A 16,949-nucleotide genomic window follows, 5' to 3' on the forward strand; every position below is an offset into this window, starting at 1 on the left:
AATGAGCAGGATCCACGTCCTGGACAACCGCACACCTCTGTCCCCTTCATGAGGACATGTGGACACGGTGTTTCACTGAGTGCAGGTTTGACCTGCGGTAGCCCAACCACCCCCCACCCCGCGCTCACTGAGGATAATCTGAACTGGCATTTTAAGCTTGTTGTTGTTTCCTCGTCATCTGATCCACATCACAGCAAACACAACACAAAACATGATGGTGGAAGAAAATAACAGCAGAGTGAAGAACAGACTGAAACACCTGGAGTCAGGACAGGTATTCACAGTCACATGTATCACATGACATCACAGGTGAGGAAGTTTCACAGTGATCGATGCTTTAGGCCTAAAGTGTGTTAACACAGTAGAAAAAAAGAGGAACAGAAATGATGATCAATAATCAATGAGCAGAACCACATAGACCATGAGCTATTAGAGAACACACTTTATTAACAGACTATATTAATGGAGAGATGAGATTTCTCAGAGGATTTCTATCTGTTTTTTAATGAATCCATTTATTTTCTGAGGATAAAATCTGCTGACATTTAACAACTGGTCAGTCTCCTCTCCAGCAACCTGGTAGATGTCCTGGTAGATATCTCAGTCAGTGTGATACCACTACGACTGGAGCATCCTCGTCCAGGTACAGTGGAAGTGTTGTTGCCTGATGTTTCCTGGTTTAGGTGGAGGATGTGAGTCATCTTCTGTGTGATGTGTCCACAGAGACTACAAACAGATCCAGTGTGTCTGAAGCAGGGTGGAAGCTGTGCACTGACACAGACACACACATCACAGACCTGCTGGCTCAGCTACAACACTGTGGCCCCACACAGTGACTCTGACACACAGACGTCCTGGGGACTGTGAAGGCGTCTGACAGCAGCTGCTCATGCTCAGTCTGACCCTGTCCACGCTGCACTGACAGTCTCAGATGAGTGGGATTGGCACCAGTGGATGTGAGAGGACCTGCATGGTGACGTTCACCCAGGTGAAGCTGAAGCTGTGCTGCTGACACTCACCACCACATCAGGCACCAGAACAGGTACTGACCAGGAGCTGAATCATGGAGGTTCTCACACACACACACACACACACACACATACTTGTACCTCCATCTTTGTGAGGACTCTCATTGACATAATGCATTCCCTAGCCCCTTACCCTAACCTTAACCATCACAACTGAGTGCCTAACCCTAACCCTGACCCTGACCCTGACCTTAACCTAAACCTAATTCTAACCATAACTCTAAAACCAAGTCTTAACCCTCAAAATGTGATTTGAAGGTGTCTCAAAAAGTGAGGACCAGCCAAAATGTCCTCACTTTCCCAAAATGTCCTCACTCTGTTAGTAAAATACTTTTTTTGGTCCTTACTATGTAGCAAGTACAAGTACACACACACACACTACAGAGGACATTATAGGACATTATATCTCCATCATATCTCCTGTTAGCAGAGGACATCATGCGGCAGGAAAAAGGGTAAAAGAGTTAATCAGTCTAATTAGCCAGTCACAATCAGCTTTGTCCACTTCTGCACAGAAACTGCAGAGTCACTGGTTGCTATGGTGACTGGGGCCCTCAGGGGGAGGGGTCAATACACAGACGAACCACAGCTTTAAAGGAAAAACCTCTCATCAAAAGTGGCCTCATAGCTCAAAAACTACAAGTCCCACTAACAGACATCTTCACTACCGATGTCTCGAGACCATATTATATTTGAACCTGCTGTTTACTGCTGAGGAGCTGTTGCAGTGTAAAAACTCCCATCACCTCTGTTTAACATGAGAGTCTATGGGAGGTTAGGACAGCTCTCTGTGCACTGGGGGGGGGCTTCTTCAAAAACACTTAGTGATAGGGGACAAATTAATCAGACATATTAATCTATGGAATCAGTTTTATTGCCAAGTGTATTATCACATACAAGGAATTTGTGCTGGTGTTCGATGCAAAAACAGTAACATAGGAAGAAGGAAAAGAGTATAAATCAGAGTGAGAACAAGACACTCGAAAATAAATAGAAGAATAAACTTAGAGTAAAATTAGAGGTAAAATGAAAAGTTGAAAATTAAAATAAAATAAAATAATTACAACAAAGATGTATAATATTGTATACAGAAATCATCCATGAAGGCTGGAAACTGTGGGATTTAAAAGAGCTGTCAGTCAGAGTGATGAATAACAATGTAACAATGTAACTTCTGTGCTGTACATAACAGACACACACTGATATAACAGACTGTTATATCATTATATTGTTTTATTGTCTCTGTTCACATAATAAAACAGTAAATGGGGGAAACTATTCTGTTTCCATTTACTGTCAGATCAAGGCTGTTCAAAGTACCACTGTCATTACTGAGTCCAGCCTGATCAATAACACCATCATCTCACATCTAATAAAACCTGATAAAGGATCTAAAATAACCTCCACGAGTAAACTGCTTCAGGAAGCTCCAGCAGAAACTCCTCAGCGCCAGGAAGGAAATCAGAGAGGACAACAGGCACCTGTTGATGTCAGGGACGGAGACACAGAGGACTGTCCAGCTGTCCGTCTGTCTCTTACGTGATGAGACGTCAGCACTTTTTATTGAGCTGGGACAGAGGCATCAGTTCACTGTGGAAACGCCAGCGTCACCGTGTTTCATGGTGCTGCTCTGAGCCTCCACTGTTCTGGTTTATACTACAGTTCACTCAGTGACCTGAACTCACTCACTCACGCTGTCACTCTGTGGGGAAAACAAACAATTTTCACCTTGTGAGACACAAGTTTCATTTCTCGTTTCACCTTTTTGTAAAACACATTCTCACTCACTTCAACACACTGAGCACTGTGACGCACCGTGACGCACTGTGACGCGATGTGACACACTGTGATGCGCCGTGACGCGATGTGACACACTGTGATGCGCCGTGATGCACTGTGACGCGATGTGACGCACCGTGACGCACCATGGTAAAAACCACAGGAGCAGGAGTGAAACACTATCACAGCACAGTGTCACAGTTTACACACAGACTCCCAATTGTTCCCACTTGTTGCTAAGATGTGATGAAACCGATATGAGTCAGTTCAGAGTGAACAGGCTGATGAAGGCTGAAGCTTGAAATTAATCTGAGGCAGAGGAGGAAGAGGAGGAGGAGGAGGAAGACCAAGACCAAGACCAGTAACTTCAGATGAAACGTGAGCAGCTGTATCAGACCATTTTCTTGTTTGGTGAGGATGAAGCAGGATGATGAAGAGCAGAACCCTCTGTGGCCACCAACATGATCAGAGACCTGGTGGATCAATCATCACTTGATTCACTTCATTTACAGTTTGATGTGTTTTTCATTGGTCTTTGTCCTTTTTGCCTTTTGCTGTTCTGAAGTTTTACTGTTTGTAGGAGCTGAATCCAGACAGTACTAATTGTACTAACAGTACCTACAGCAGACAGAACTGTAACTGTGTGAATATTATAACATTCAAACATAAATGATTTAAATATAAAAAGGAAACATCCCTGGAGCCACCTGCTCTGAACACTGTAACAAACCCTCAGTGGTGTTTTTATTGTGATTGTGTTTGTGTAGATCTGAAAACAGTGTGTGACTCTGAGATGACTGAAGACTCAGACGTTTGAATCCAGTTTAAGAATCGAGTTTTGTGTTTACAGTTTTGAGAAGGTTTGAAGAAATGTGTTTTAAAAATAGAGAAAAACTGTGAGAACTAGTTTAATGAATCTCTGCTCCTACGGTTTCCTGGTCATTGATCGTTCAGCTCACTGATCAGATCTTCTGAACATGGTGATGTATTATATTCATGTAAACGACACGTGTCACGCTCCAGCTCAGTCTGCTGCTGCCCCCAGGTGGTAACAAAAGAAAGGAAAATGAGTTGTCATGAGTTTCCGCCGTCACCAACACCGTCTCACACCATGTTGACACCAAAGAAGAACCAGGGCACTACAGCAATCACCTGCTCTGTTTATTATAACAGCTGATGTCAGAGGAAGCTTCTCATTGGCTGTCTTAGTTTTCAGAGAGAAAATCACTCATGACATTACATAACAGCTCTTTACATCAGAGGTCAGTCAATGATTACGCACAGTCAGCTGTAAGGCAGCAAGGCCTGATGGGTAAAGGAGGAGTGAGTGAAGACATGAAAGAAGAAGAAGAGATGGAATGAACAAGTGAACGTATGAATCAATCTGCTTGTGCTTTCATCAGTCTCAGCTGATTCATACACACAACCTACAGCCTGACAGTCCGCACACCAACATTAACTCCACAGTCCTGATAAGGTGTCCCTGAACGCACCGTCAGGTGTGAGGCTGAACACTGTCCCTCATCTCCAACCCCAGACACTGGTCAGCTGATATCTGGGCTCAGCTGTCAATCATGTGTTCATCACTGCCCTGAATGAAGACAGCAGGAAAACGACGGCAGCTTCTCCGACATGGAACACACACTGTAACACACAGTGACACACAGTGATACACCCTGTGACACACACTGTAACGCAGCATGTTACAGATACAGCAGGTTCACAGTTACAGGTTTTCTATCATGTATCTATGGTTCAGCTCTGGATCCTCAGCACTGTGTGTTTTCACTGCACAACACGGTTGTTTCAGGACAGTCTGGTGATGATCTCTATGTTTTGTTGTCATCAAATCCAAGCAGTGACTGTGACCTCCTGACAGTGTGTCTACAGTCTGATGAACCTGAGACACTAAGTCCAGTTTCACAGCCACGTTCCTTCAACACCATGAACTCACTGCGGTTTCATCAGACTCAGTCACCTCCTCCTGTGTCTCTAACAGAATCTACACTGAGCAACTGGAACCAATGAGCTGAGAGACAGAGGAGCAAACCAGGAAGTGTTGAGACACTGACACATTATAGATGAACACCAATCATACATTATTTTATTCTAGCTGCTCACGTCCTGTGTCAGAGGACAGAGGTCACCTGCGTGATGAAAACACAGTTCACATCACGGATCACATGACCACCTGACAGCTGTCTGATCTACAGCCTGCTGCAGGTTAAATGTCTTCATGTTGACTCAAAGGGGGGGGCAAAGAAGAAGGTGATGTGATGTCACAGTGTCGGGTGCAGCAGGTGGTGATGATGATGATCAGGGAATCAGAGTATTCATTTAGCATCAAGTCTGTTTTATTTATATAGTTTATTTCAGTGTAATGTCTAAACTCCAGATTGGTTCAGGTTAAGGCTTTATGATGCAAGTCAGACTGTACAGGTCAGGTCAGGTCAGGTCAGGTCAGGTCAGGACTTGGTTCCACAGAGAACTGTGTCTCTTGCATGAGGCTCATTGATAAAGAAGCATGAATCTACCTTCACACAGACAGATGTTGGTCATGCTGCAGCAGGCGGTCAGACCAGAGTCCACCGTGTCCTGGACTGTGACTCCAGACCAGCAGCATTTAACCTGGGACAGAATCACTGCACATGAACATGTTGGCAACAGCAAAAAGAAAGACAGAGAGAATCAACAGTACATACAGTAAATCATTTACAGCTGTGCTGTGACATCACAGCAGCTGCTCTGATCTGATCCCAGTACATCCATTAAAGGACATCCTGCAGAAAATTATCGTAGGTCCCACATCCAGTTAAACAAACTGAGCTTTAGTGTCCAGTAAAACCAGTGGACAGACAGTCCTGTCCACGTGATGACGGCTGCAGTGTGGACAGCAGCGAGCCCGTGCACCCCCAGTCTCTGTCTTTTCACCACCGTTGTACACGAGGCCGGCCCCCACAGCCCGCCACCCTCCTCCACACCCCCCTGTCAGTAAAGGCTCCAGGCCTGCTGATGATGAGGCTGATGGGGGTAAAGTGATGAAGAGCTGGAGGATGAGGCAGTGAGCTCTCCGGGGCCGAGCTGCTTTCCACACACACACATTCAGTCCAGCTTCTCCTTCTGGACCAGCCTGGGGGCGTCCACAAAGTCACGGCCGTTAAACAGGATGAGGCCGCCCGTCACCACGCTGGCCGTCCCCCAGAACAAGACGTAGGCCAGAGTCTCAGTAAATGTGTCACCTGAGAGGGGACAGCAGAGGACAGAAGGAGACAGCAGAGGACAGAAGGACACAGAAGAGGACAGAAGGAGACAGAAGGAGACAGAAGGAGACAGCAGAGGGGTTTAATAACTGGTGCACACTGAGCCTGATATAAATTCAACCTCAGATAATAAACTGTGTAATGGTTCGTCTCACCAGCCATCAGCAGGCAGATGATGCACATGGAGAAGGCCACCACCATGATGATGGGCAGCTGGAGGAGACAGAAGATCAGAGTCACATGACACAGATCAGAAACATGAAACCCATCAGTCCATCATCCTGAGTCTCTCACCGTCAGGAACTTCCAGTCTTTGGGGTCTTGCAACGGCGTGGTCCAATCAGCCTCCTCCACAGCATAGTTCCCCAGGAACAGATCAATGGAGTCCTGCACCAGATCAGACCATCAACTTCTCAGCTGCTCTGTGATCATAAAAACCTCTGATCCCCACATCAGGATCAGGTCCTGACAAACTGTTCTGGACCAGGTTCAGGTGCTTTTTGGTTCTGTTCAAATGTTAAAATCTTTTACATGGTGACTGCACCTGAACCGAATCTTCATCATTTACCTGAACTGAGCTTCTGCTGAGCCACTACAGTCTCATTCCGTCGTCATGGTAACACACCTGAAAGGTCCAGTGTAATTGTGCAAGTGTGCTCAGCTGCAGTGAGAATAGCTGCTCAAAGCTGAACCAGGCAGCTGCAGAGAGGACATCTGTCTGACTCACCTGTCTGAACCCATCAGAGAAGTTGTTTTTGTAATATCGGATCATGGAGTTCCAGCCGTCCATCAGCAGCCCCCACTGAGTCCTCTTCCCCGTCCTGAAACACCAACGAGTCCATCAGCACCACATAGGAGAACAGGAAGAGGATGAACCTGAACCACAGTGACCTCTGACCTTTCCTCCATTTACACCTGTTAGACTTTAACATATCTGAATCTAATCAGTCAGTTTACTGAGGATCAACCTGAACCACACAGACAGGTTTATCAACAACGACACTTCAACTGTTGAACGTCACATTAAAGACTTGATTCTGTTTCAAGTGACAGTGACTGGAAACATCAGACAGAGAAACATCACACTGAGACTCTGATGGAGACAGACTGAAGCAGATTCTGGAACCAGGAGAACCAGGTGAGGAGGACGTGTCACCTCCATCCTTACGCTGTAACGAGTGGTCAGTGTGTGATTGGCTGATGTCGGCGAGGTGAACACTGACCTGGTGAAGTCTGTCTTCAAGGCTCCAGTTCCTGCGTACTGCTTGGCACAGGCATCAGCGTTGTCTGCCCAGGCTGTGAGAGAATGAGGAGAAATATCTGTCACCTTAAATCCAGGTGTGTCAGGTGACCTATTCAGAGGACACTGCTGAGGTCAGTGTTGTTGGATGGTGGGGGGTGGTGGCTCACCATTCTTGTACACCTTCTCAAAGTCTGCCTGCTCTTCAATCTGCTGGCCTGTGTGCAGGACGCCCATTTTCTACAGACACACACACACACACACACACTTGAAACCATGTGACTCCCTGGACTCCACACAGCCACCACTGCTCAAGTTACCACTGCTCAGTTGTTTTATGACTCCTCCCCCTGATGGGAGGGGCTCTTACCCGCAGCTGTGACTGCAGAGACCGCCGGGCCAGCAGACTCTGGATCACATTGGTCCGGTCCAGACAGTCCATACAGTTACTCCGAAACGTCCCCTCCTGGTTCAGCAGCACCTTCCCATCTGCATCCACCAGGAAATACCTACACACACACACAGCATTAATTAACTGATGGAAACATATATACACATTCATCTGCTCTGTGCAGTTGTATCACACTGACCCAAAGTCATCCTGCATTTCAGAGACCATGTCCAGGAGGATATGTAGGCGGTGCCACCTCATCCGACTGCACTCCTTATGGAAGTCAAAGGCCACGTACCTGCACAGAGGAAACAATGACCTCATCCAGATCGGAGGTGGAGGAGATACGAGGTTCTGAAAGAACCTGAGGGAACAGGAGGAGGAGGTCTTACTTGATCATGCCATTACCCAGGCTGGTCACCATCTTGTCAAACGCCAGCTCCAGCGGCTTCTCTGAGCCTTTCTGATTGATCTAATGAACAAAAGGAGAAACTCAGTGTTTTATCTACAGATAACATCAACAACCAGAACTGAATTATTACTATTATGTTTCCAATCAGGGTGGTGTGATGGATGTGAAGTGAACATCACAGGTTTGATCTCACCAGGTTCAGAATGACTTGTCTTCCATAGAGAATAATCTGTGAGTCAAAGTGTCTCTGGAAACCGTCCAACTACAGAGAGAGGAGACAAACTGCATGAGACCTGACACACACGCACACGCACGCACACACACGCACACACACAGTGTGAGGAGACACTCACATGGTTGACTGTCTTGTTGATCTGTGGTTTGGGCTTGTACTTCAGGTTGGGCCTCTGGGACCAGTAGAAGGGGATGGAGCCTCTGGTCTATGAAGGAAAAGGTCATAAACATTATCCAGTCTTCAGTGTCTCACTGCTCCACCACAGCACACACACACACACACACACTCTACACACACTACTCCAACCACAGTGGGTCTACAGCATGCTGTCAACCACATGACCCCTGGACCACATCAGGAGTGTGGACTGGTCAAAGATCACTGTGTGGGTGTGGATACATGTGTACATATGTACATATACGGTACATATACATATAAGTGTGTGTGTGTGTGTGTGTGTGTGTGTGTGTGACATCAGCAGGTTGAGGATCTGGACTTGGTCTCCCTCCACCTGATGGGTGCCTCAGGTCTTCGTCACCGTGGTTACTCACCTGAACAAACGAGGCCTTGGCGCTGTTGTACTGAACGATCTGCTCTGTCTCTACGTAGTTGGCAGCATGACCTTCAGAGTCGATGCCTGCAGACACAAACACACACAACTCTTCATTCATCTGACGGCTTCAGAGTCCCTGAACTACAGAGACCAGTCAGATGAAACTCGTCTGACTGTGGATAAAGTTAATTCAAAGTTCTAAAGTGTAGCAGAACTGAGATCAGCTGAAAGTCCGTGTCTAAGGTACAACATAATACTGTAAACACAGTGCGTCTGCTGGAGACGCTTCACTTCAGATACACGTCCAGTGGACACGAGACAGATGTGACACAGCTGGGTCCACAGGAGTGGGCGGAGCCGTTACCTCGGACGTAGTAGCGGACGCCGGCTCTGAAACAGCTCCTTCTGGAGATAATGCTCCACTCAAACATCTTCCCATTGATGCAGCTTGACTTCATGGTGATGACTGGTCACAGACGTTAAGAAACCAACAGGACTCACATGAGGAGGAAAGAGTCACATTTAAACTAAATAACATTGTCTAAATAAAAATATCTGAGGCCAGCTGATTTATTTCTCCACAGCTCCTCTTAATACTGTCACACCTGTGAGGATGTTTCTTGACAGCTGATAGGAAGGTGATCGTCACCTGTTCAAGGACAAACTCTTCTATCAGCACATCTGACTGTACAAAGTGTATGGAAAGGTTTTCAGCCATAAATGTAAAAATACAGCCATAACCACTCAGACAGATGGAGTCTGAGAACAGACAGAAGGACAGTTGCACTCAGGCAGCAGCAGGAGAAAGGATACAGCCGTGGACCACAGGAAACACAAACTTGTGTAACTGGGAGATTAGAACAGAGTTAAATGGTTATTATCATTCTGTACAGTTGTTCTCTAGGTTGTCACTGTTACTGCAGCCTGCTGTTTGAACACAGCTGCAGGAGTCCAGCCTACTCTCTGTGTGAAGGACCTGAACCTGCACAGGTCCACACCCTGGTTTCATAATCCTCAGACCTGATACAGAGGAACTCCAGTCCCACAGTGACACATCAGAACCGACAGAACCGACAGAACCAACGCTGTGACGGAGAACAGTAACTGAGTCTCACCTCCGGCTGAGCCATGAACTCCCTCAACAGGTGACCGTTCCACACGAAACGCTGATCTGCCTGCAACATGGACAGAAACACAGGTTAATGCAGAGCCTGGTACCTGGGCAGACGTGGGCGTGGCCTACACCTGGAGATCTATAAGGAACATGCCTCAAAGAAACAGTTTTATTCACAGAACAACTTAAATAACCTTAATGTTTAAGTGAACTTTTCTAAATACACAGAGACACTGGACTGTATATAAGGTATAAGGTACAAATGGTATATAAGTTATATAAGTTATACAAGGTATGGAAGGTATAGAAAGTACATATATATGGCATATAAAGAATATGAGGTATATAATGTGTATAGGGTATAGAGGGTATATAATGAATATAATGCAACGTAGAAGTGGTATATAGTGTATATAAAGCATATATAGGTTATATAATGTAAATAATGTATATAATGTATATCAGGCATGTCTGACCCTCTCCAGCAGGCTCATCTCCTGGAACTCGGGGCTGGTGTTGGCCAGGCGCTGCAGAGTGTGGGTCAGGTCGTAGTCTGTAGCAAAGTAGAAGCCGTCTGTGTGCAGCACACCGTTGATCATCGACAGGAAAGTCTTGTTGTCTTGCATCTGAAACAGAGACACATCCAGCTCCTGAGGGCAGAGGCACAAACGCTGACGGGGGGGGGGGGGGGGGGGGACTGAAACATGAACCCATAGCTGAAGTCACTCAGGTGTCCTGAGTGACTTCAGCCACACATCTCCCAGCTCATTGTCCAGGTCCTGCTCAGTGTTGTTCCTCCATGAGAAGGTGTCTTCATTAAATCTAATTTCACATTTATTAACATATTTTTTATTATAAGACAGTATTTTGTTTTTTTATTACATTACTACAGGTGTTCACTTATGTCACAAACCAATCAGCCTGTAAACTACCTGATTCCAGCTGTTTGTGATACTAAAATACCTCAACTCAACTCATCAGTTTCCTCTAGTTCTGCATCATGATGATATGATCACATACGTGGATGATGAATCAAATATTCTCCATGTAACTCAGCTTGCTCCATGTTGGATGTAGTAAATAACTATGTCACTGACATCGAGTACAAACTGTCCCATAATTGTTTTAATCCACCGGCATTAAATTCACTGCTCTCACTCACAGACACATACTCCCTCACCCATCCAGAAAACTCTGTGTCTGTGTGTGTGTGTTTGTGTGTGTGTGTTGCTATGAGCTCAGTTTTTATTCAGGTTCAAATTTAACTTGTTGTGATTTTTGTCAATGTACAGTACAGTTAACAGATGCTGCAGAGAGTAAAATCATCACACTGCTGTGATTTTGTGCATCAAAGGGTTAAATTGTGTATTTATGAAGAGCTTTAGAGGAGATTCACAAACACCCAGAAGCTTATCATGTATCTGACATCACTTATAGACCTGATCACACAGACCTAGTTCAAACTGTGGTGATGAAAACGTCCAATCAGAGCAGTGAAGACCTCCTGACAGTGACAGCAGATATCATCACTATAATCTGGTCCTAATTCTAAAGAAGAGACAACACTCAGAGTTTATTTGGTCGTGTTGAGCAGTTGATAATTTCAGAGGAACTTTCTTGATCAAACTCTTCCAATAATATATTCATTATTTATTCAATGTAATTAGAAACTTTGTTCTTCATATGTGTTCATGTTAGTAACATGATCAAACAGCGCTCCAGTGACTCTGCAGTTGATTAAAGAAACAATGGAGCTGTGAGATCAAGTCTTTCTCTCTGAACCTGATGATGCTTCACCTTGACACAAACAACAGTTTTAATAGCACCTGGAGCATCACATCCTTTTAGCTCTGGCACCTTTAGGCCCCACTGCCTGCTGGGAGATACGGTGTAGGAGACCGTTCAGGTGGTTTCTCACTGAGGCCTCAGGGACCATTAAAAACAGAGGAGCCCACCTGGTTGTCTGTCAGGTGAAGTATTGTCTTCTTGTAGGAGATGATGTCAAAGTCCAGAGCCTTCCACACAGCGTGGCCCAGCAGGTCCCCCACCTTCTGCTTCTTTGTGATGACCACCAGGTACATCCCTGACACACATAGGTGGTAATGAGACACACAACAGAGCACAACACTGTCTAACAGCTGATGGCTGCCATCATCCACCTGCACCACATCCTGGACTCACCTGCCACCAGACGAACAGTCCCCATGAGTCCACATACCGGCCTGGTCTCAGCTGATGCAGGGACGTCCCTCCTCACTGAGGACACAGCAACAGTCATGAAGTATCTTATGACTTAGAGACAAACACAGCTCTGAGTCCAGTATGAACTGGAGCTCACAGCAGCAGCCTCCTGTCCCTCTGTCAGTGTGTGTGACTGGACTGGGACCAGATCCCCAACCCAGACAAAGTCTAGTTTTAAAACCACTGTTTCAGCTGATGCTGTGCTTCCGTCACATGGTGCAGGTTCCTGACTGGGCCTGTGTTTACTCAGGTTGAAACATGACATCGTACTCAGCACAGACACTGTTCACACTGCACAGAGCAGAGCAGCAGAGTTGATAGGTGTGAGCTGTGTGAACCTCCACGTGAAAACACGTGAAAACACGTTAAAAGTATCTACAGTGTTCAGAGCCCTTCACTTTACTGTGTTGTTGATTTTATTTTAAATGGATAAAATAACCATTTTTGCTCATCAGTCTAAACTCAAAGACAAACATGTTTTACAAAAACTTCAATCTCTCATTTACAAAAGTCTTCAGACCCTTAATCCAGTTCTTGGTAGGACCCCCTTCAGCAGCAGTTACAGCTTCAGTCTTCTTGAGTCTCTACAGGTCTGAACATCTGGGCTGTGGTCAAAAGCCAAACTCATCTGCTCTCTAACCTCCTCTCCTCAACCTCAATGAAAAACACCATGAGGTCAAGGGGAGATGTGAAGGAGAGGTCATAAAGGCTTAGGAAAAGAGAACTCATTGCATTTGGACTATATTTTTTTTTAAACCAACTTTATTTGTAACACATGGACAATAACAACTGAGCAGAGGCCAGAAGGTTCTGACATAAGTAGGTTATATGGACTTTTGACTTTTTTATACATTTGTTAGGTAGAGAAAACTATTTTTTAGTGCAGTGATTGTGTTTGTAACAATGTGTACATTGTTATGATGATGATGATACAGATGATGTGTTTGCTCCTCATGATGATTTAACCGGATTTAAAGAGAATGAATCCATATTTATGGATCTGGAGCTCAGATAATCAGACAAGGGCTGAGGCCACAAAGTCTTTTTCTGTCTGGAAGGTAAAATATAAAACAGCTGCTCTGTTGTTTCTACATCTACATGGGTCTGCTGTGGTAAAACTAAAGGAATTGTGTGACGCATTTTCTCCTTTCCTTTTGTAAAGGAATGTCCAGTGTTTCCTCTGCTAAAGGAGATAAGATAGGAAGCATTGAAGCTCCTTTCCTCATCATGTAGAGAATCTGAACAGCTGTGATCATGGCTGCTGCTCAGATACTTCAGCTCATTTCACTCAGTTTGAACCTTGCTCAAAGAAAAAGACTTTGTGACCTCAGAACCTGGACCTGGTCAGTTTATCTCAGTCTTCCTGTCAGATCCTCTCAGACTCAGACTGGACAGGAAGTGTCTGAACTGTCATCTTCAGGTCTGTCCACAGATGTTCTATGGGGTCTAGAACACTGAGGGACAGGCAGAGACCTCAGTTCATTGTGGAGCTGAAAGGTGAACCGTGGCCCCAGTCTCAGGTCTCTGGATCTGGATCAGGTTTCCTTCAGGACCTCTCTGTATTTGGCTACATTCACCCTTCATCAGTTCTGACCAGTCTCCCTCTCTGACCCCCGACCCACAGCACGATGCTGCCCCCACCATGCTTCACTGTAGGGATGGTGTTATCCAGGTGTCTGGACCTGGTGTCTGGAGGTCCAGAGAGTCCTGATCCTCCTGCTCTCTGTCAGACTGCCTCATGTCTTCTCCTCTCAGTGTCTCAGTCCAGTCTCTCACCATGAAGACCTGACTGAATCCTGCTGAGATCCTTGTCCTACAGCAGCTTCTCCATCTCTGCAGAGGACTCTGAAGCTCCTCCCTGACCCAGGTCTGTCTTACCGGGTCCCTCAGTTTGTCTGGCCACCAGCTCTCGAAGAGCCCTGTCCTGACCTACAGGTGAACTGTGGGACCTGATACTACTACCACTATACTTGCTGGGGGATTCCCATGATTCACTTCTCTCTCTCTCTCTCTGTCTGTCTGTCTGTCTCTCTCTCTCTCTCTGTCTGTCTGTCTCTGTCCTCATTCTGCAGGTCTCTCTGCCTCTGGAGCAGCAGGATCCAGATCCACCACTACTCATCTTTACTATTAACCACTGTTACCTGTCATTATTATTGATAACACCATTACCTACACAGCTGTTCCTGGTCTCTCTCTCTCTCTTCTCTCCTCTCTCCTCCCCCCTCCCCCCCTTTTTTATCTCCTCCTAAACCCAACCGGTCGAAGCAGACAGCCGCCCACCCTGAGCCCGGTTCTGTTGGAGGTTTCTTCCTGTTAAAAAGGAGTTTTTCCTCCCCCCTGTCGCCAAGTGTTTGCTCTTTGTGGGAACTGTTGGGTTTTTCTCTGTAACAAATTGAAAGTAAGGTCTTGACTTTACCCTGCAAAGTGCCTTGAGATAATGTATATTATGATTTGGCGCTATACAAATAAAATTGAATTGAATTGAATTGATACTCACAGGTGTGTGTGTTTCTAAACTCTGTCCAATCAGATCAGTTAACCACAGGTGGACTCAGTCAAGGTCGAGACTCGCCTCAGAGATAATTAAACCCACAGGAAGCATCTGATCACTGTTTCTGTTTTCACTGTGGATCATTGAGTTTAGACTGATGAGCTAAAATGTCAACTTTTACATTTAAAATACAAACCTACAACCCAGTGGGGTGAAGGGTCTGAAGACTCGGGCCTCTGGAGGTGATGAGCTAATCTGTTCTTACCTGTCAGAGTCATCTCAGTTGACACTCTGTCAATAGCCAGGACGTCCTCAGAGCCATCGTCACAGGCCTCTATGTAAAACTTCTCTGGTGTGGTGCGCCTGGTGACACAGAGACAAGAGCTGCTTCACAACCAGCAACACCAACATTACACCACCATCACCTCCACCTCCACCAGCAGAACCACCAACAACAAACAAAAGGCAAATGTATTTGTATAGCACAGTATCGTACACAGAGATCATCCAGTGTGCTTCACAGAAAATAAAAGCAGCATAAAAATAGAGGTAACAAGCATAATAAGAAAACAATATAAAACAGATTATAACACAGGTTTTAGCAAATTAAAGTGCAAGATTAAAAGATTAAATGAAGGCAGAGGAGAACGGAGCAGTTTTTATCTTCTTTGTAAAACCAGTTACAGTTTGGGCAGACTGGATCTGGTCCTCTGGGAGCTGGTTCCAGCAGTGGGCAGCACAGTGGCTGAATTTCACCCTGTTTAGTTTTAACTCCAGATCTTAAAGACCCGTTAGCCTCATATTCATCAAACATTTAGAGATATATTTAGAGCCCAGACCATTTAGTGACTTGTAAACAATAAGTAAAACTTTGAATTTAATTGTGTCTGACTGAAGTCAGTGTAAAGACCTGAGAACTGCAGTAATGTGCTCTCTGTTCTTAGTCTTAGTCAGAACCGCAGCAGCAGCATCTGAACTGTCTCAGGGTCTTAGTGAGTGAACCACCTCCACCTCCACCTCCACCTCCACCTCCACCAGCAGGTAGAAACCCGGCTGTTTGAGTAATAACGTCGCTACAGTAAATCACAGACAGAAACAGCAACGAGCTGTGAGCTAATGTTGGAGCAGCTGTAACAGCGGAGCTCTGCGAGCTAACAGCTGCTAACGGCCGTTTAACGGGGGCTTCACTCCGGCCCACAGGGGCCATGTCACCGATCCCGTCCTGTCAGACCCAGGTGGACTACACCGGACCGTCTGGACAGGAAACTTGGTCCGGGATCGAGGGTAGCACAGTTATCAGTGACACGGCGGCAGCGCCGAGCAGAGACCGGAACACGGCTCTGTGGTTTATCGTGGGCCCTGTCAGGAGGAGGTCCACCCGGAGACTCTTCCCCCGGCACAGACACTAACCACGGAGCCGGGACCGGTCACACACTGTTCATTAGCACTTACAAGTTGAAGCTCTCATAGGTGCTCGCCATCTTTCCTCCCGTTTGACCTCAGTGACGTGTCACTGCCACACCGGCTACTTCCGCTGCAGGCGGCGAGACTCGGGATGGCGCTGCCGCCACGCAGGACCCACACACACACCACCAGGCCCAGACAGAGAGCAGAGAGCCCGGCGTGGATATGGTTTTATTTTTTTTCTTGACTTTTACAAAGCATTTGATTCAATTGAGCACCCATTTATTTTCCATTGTTTAAAGCTACTGGGGTATGGAGACAAATTTAGAAACATTACAGAATCTTTCTATGAAATAAATAGTTCAGTCCCTTTACCAGGAGGTACATCCCCACGTTTCACAGTCAGGTATTATTATTGTTATAGCCAATCAGAAGAGAGGACCAAAGCCTCTCTTCTGATTGGCTGACTGACCTGTTGTTACTAGAGCTTCAGAAAGGAGCCTGAGAGAGGAGACGGTTTTTGGTTCTGAAAACCACAAATATATCTGCTGATGGATATCAACACTTCAAATAACACACTGAGAAAGTGTTTTATAGACGTTTAATCAGATCTGCACCAAAATGTGATGGGTTGTTCCTTGGATCAGGATCAACCCCTTCACCAAGTTTGTTGCAAATCAGTTCAGTACTTTGTTTTTGGTTAATTTTTAAAATAAAAACTAAACTTCATGACCACTGTCTTTGATTTAAATGTGAAAATTGGGGCTGATCATCAGAAATGTATCTAACTTGGCTCACAGC

General features: G+C 45.7%; 1 protein-coding gene across 1 annotated transcript; it reads right to left on the reverse strand.

Annotated features, from left to right (window-relative positions):
- Window positions 1–5,143: 5,143 nt before the first annotated feature.
- On the reverse strand, window positions 5,144–16,355 carry sacm1lb (SAC1 like phosphatidylinositide phosphatase b). Its single transcript, XM_071469532.1, has 20 exons — window positions 16,197–16,355; window positions 15,010–15,107; window positions 12,194–12,268; window positions 11,968–12,095; window positions 10,489–10,638; window positions 10,014–10,073; window positions 9,712–9,745; window positions 9,263–9,364; window positions 8,897–8,982; window positions 8,464–8,550; window positions 8,304–8,372; window positions 8,091–8,170; window positions 7,898–7,996; window positions 7,678–7,816; window positions 7,478–7,547; window positions 7,291–7,363; window positions 6,795–6,888; window positions 6,362–6,454; window positions 6,223–6,280; window positions 5,144–6,046 (listed from the first exon to the last, which is right to left on the reverse strand). Exons 1-20 carry the CDS (start codon window positions 16,223–16,225, stop codon window positions 5,910–5,912), a joined length of 1,761 nt encoding a protein of 586 aa, XP_071325633.1. The 5' UTR covers window positions 16,226–16,355; the 3' UTR covers window positions 5,144–5,909.
- Between the last annotated feature and the right edge of the window lie 594 nt (window positions 16,356–16,949).

This window comes from Trachinotus anak, unplaced genomic scaffold (assembly GCF_046630095.1).
Source record: "Trachinotus anak isolate AG129_WGS33_773 ecotype Australia unplaced genomic scaffold, CSIRO_AGI_Tana_v1 ptg000032l, whole genome shotgun sequence".
Taxonomy (NCBI): Eukaryota; Metazoa; Chordata; class Actinopteri; order Carangiformes; family Carangidae; genus Trachinotus; species Trachinotus anak.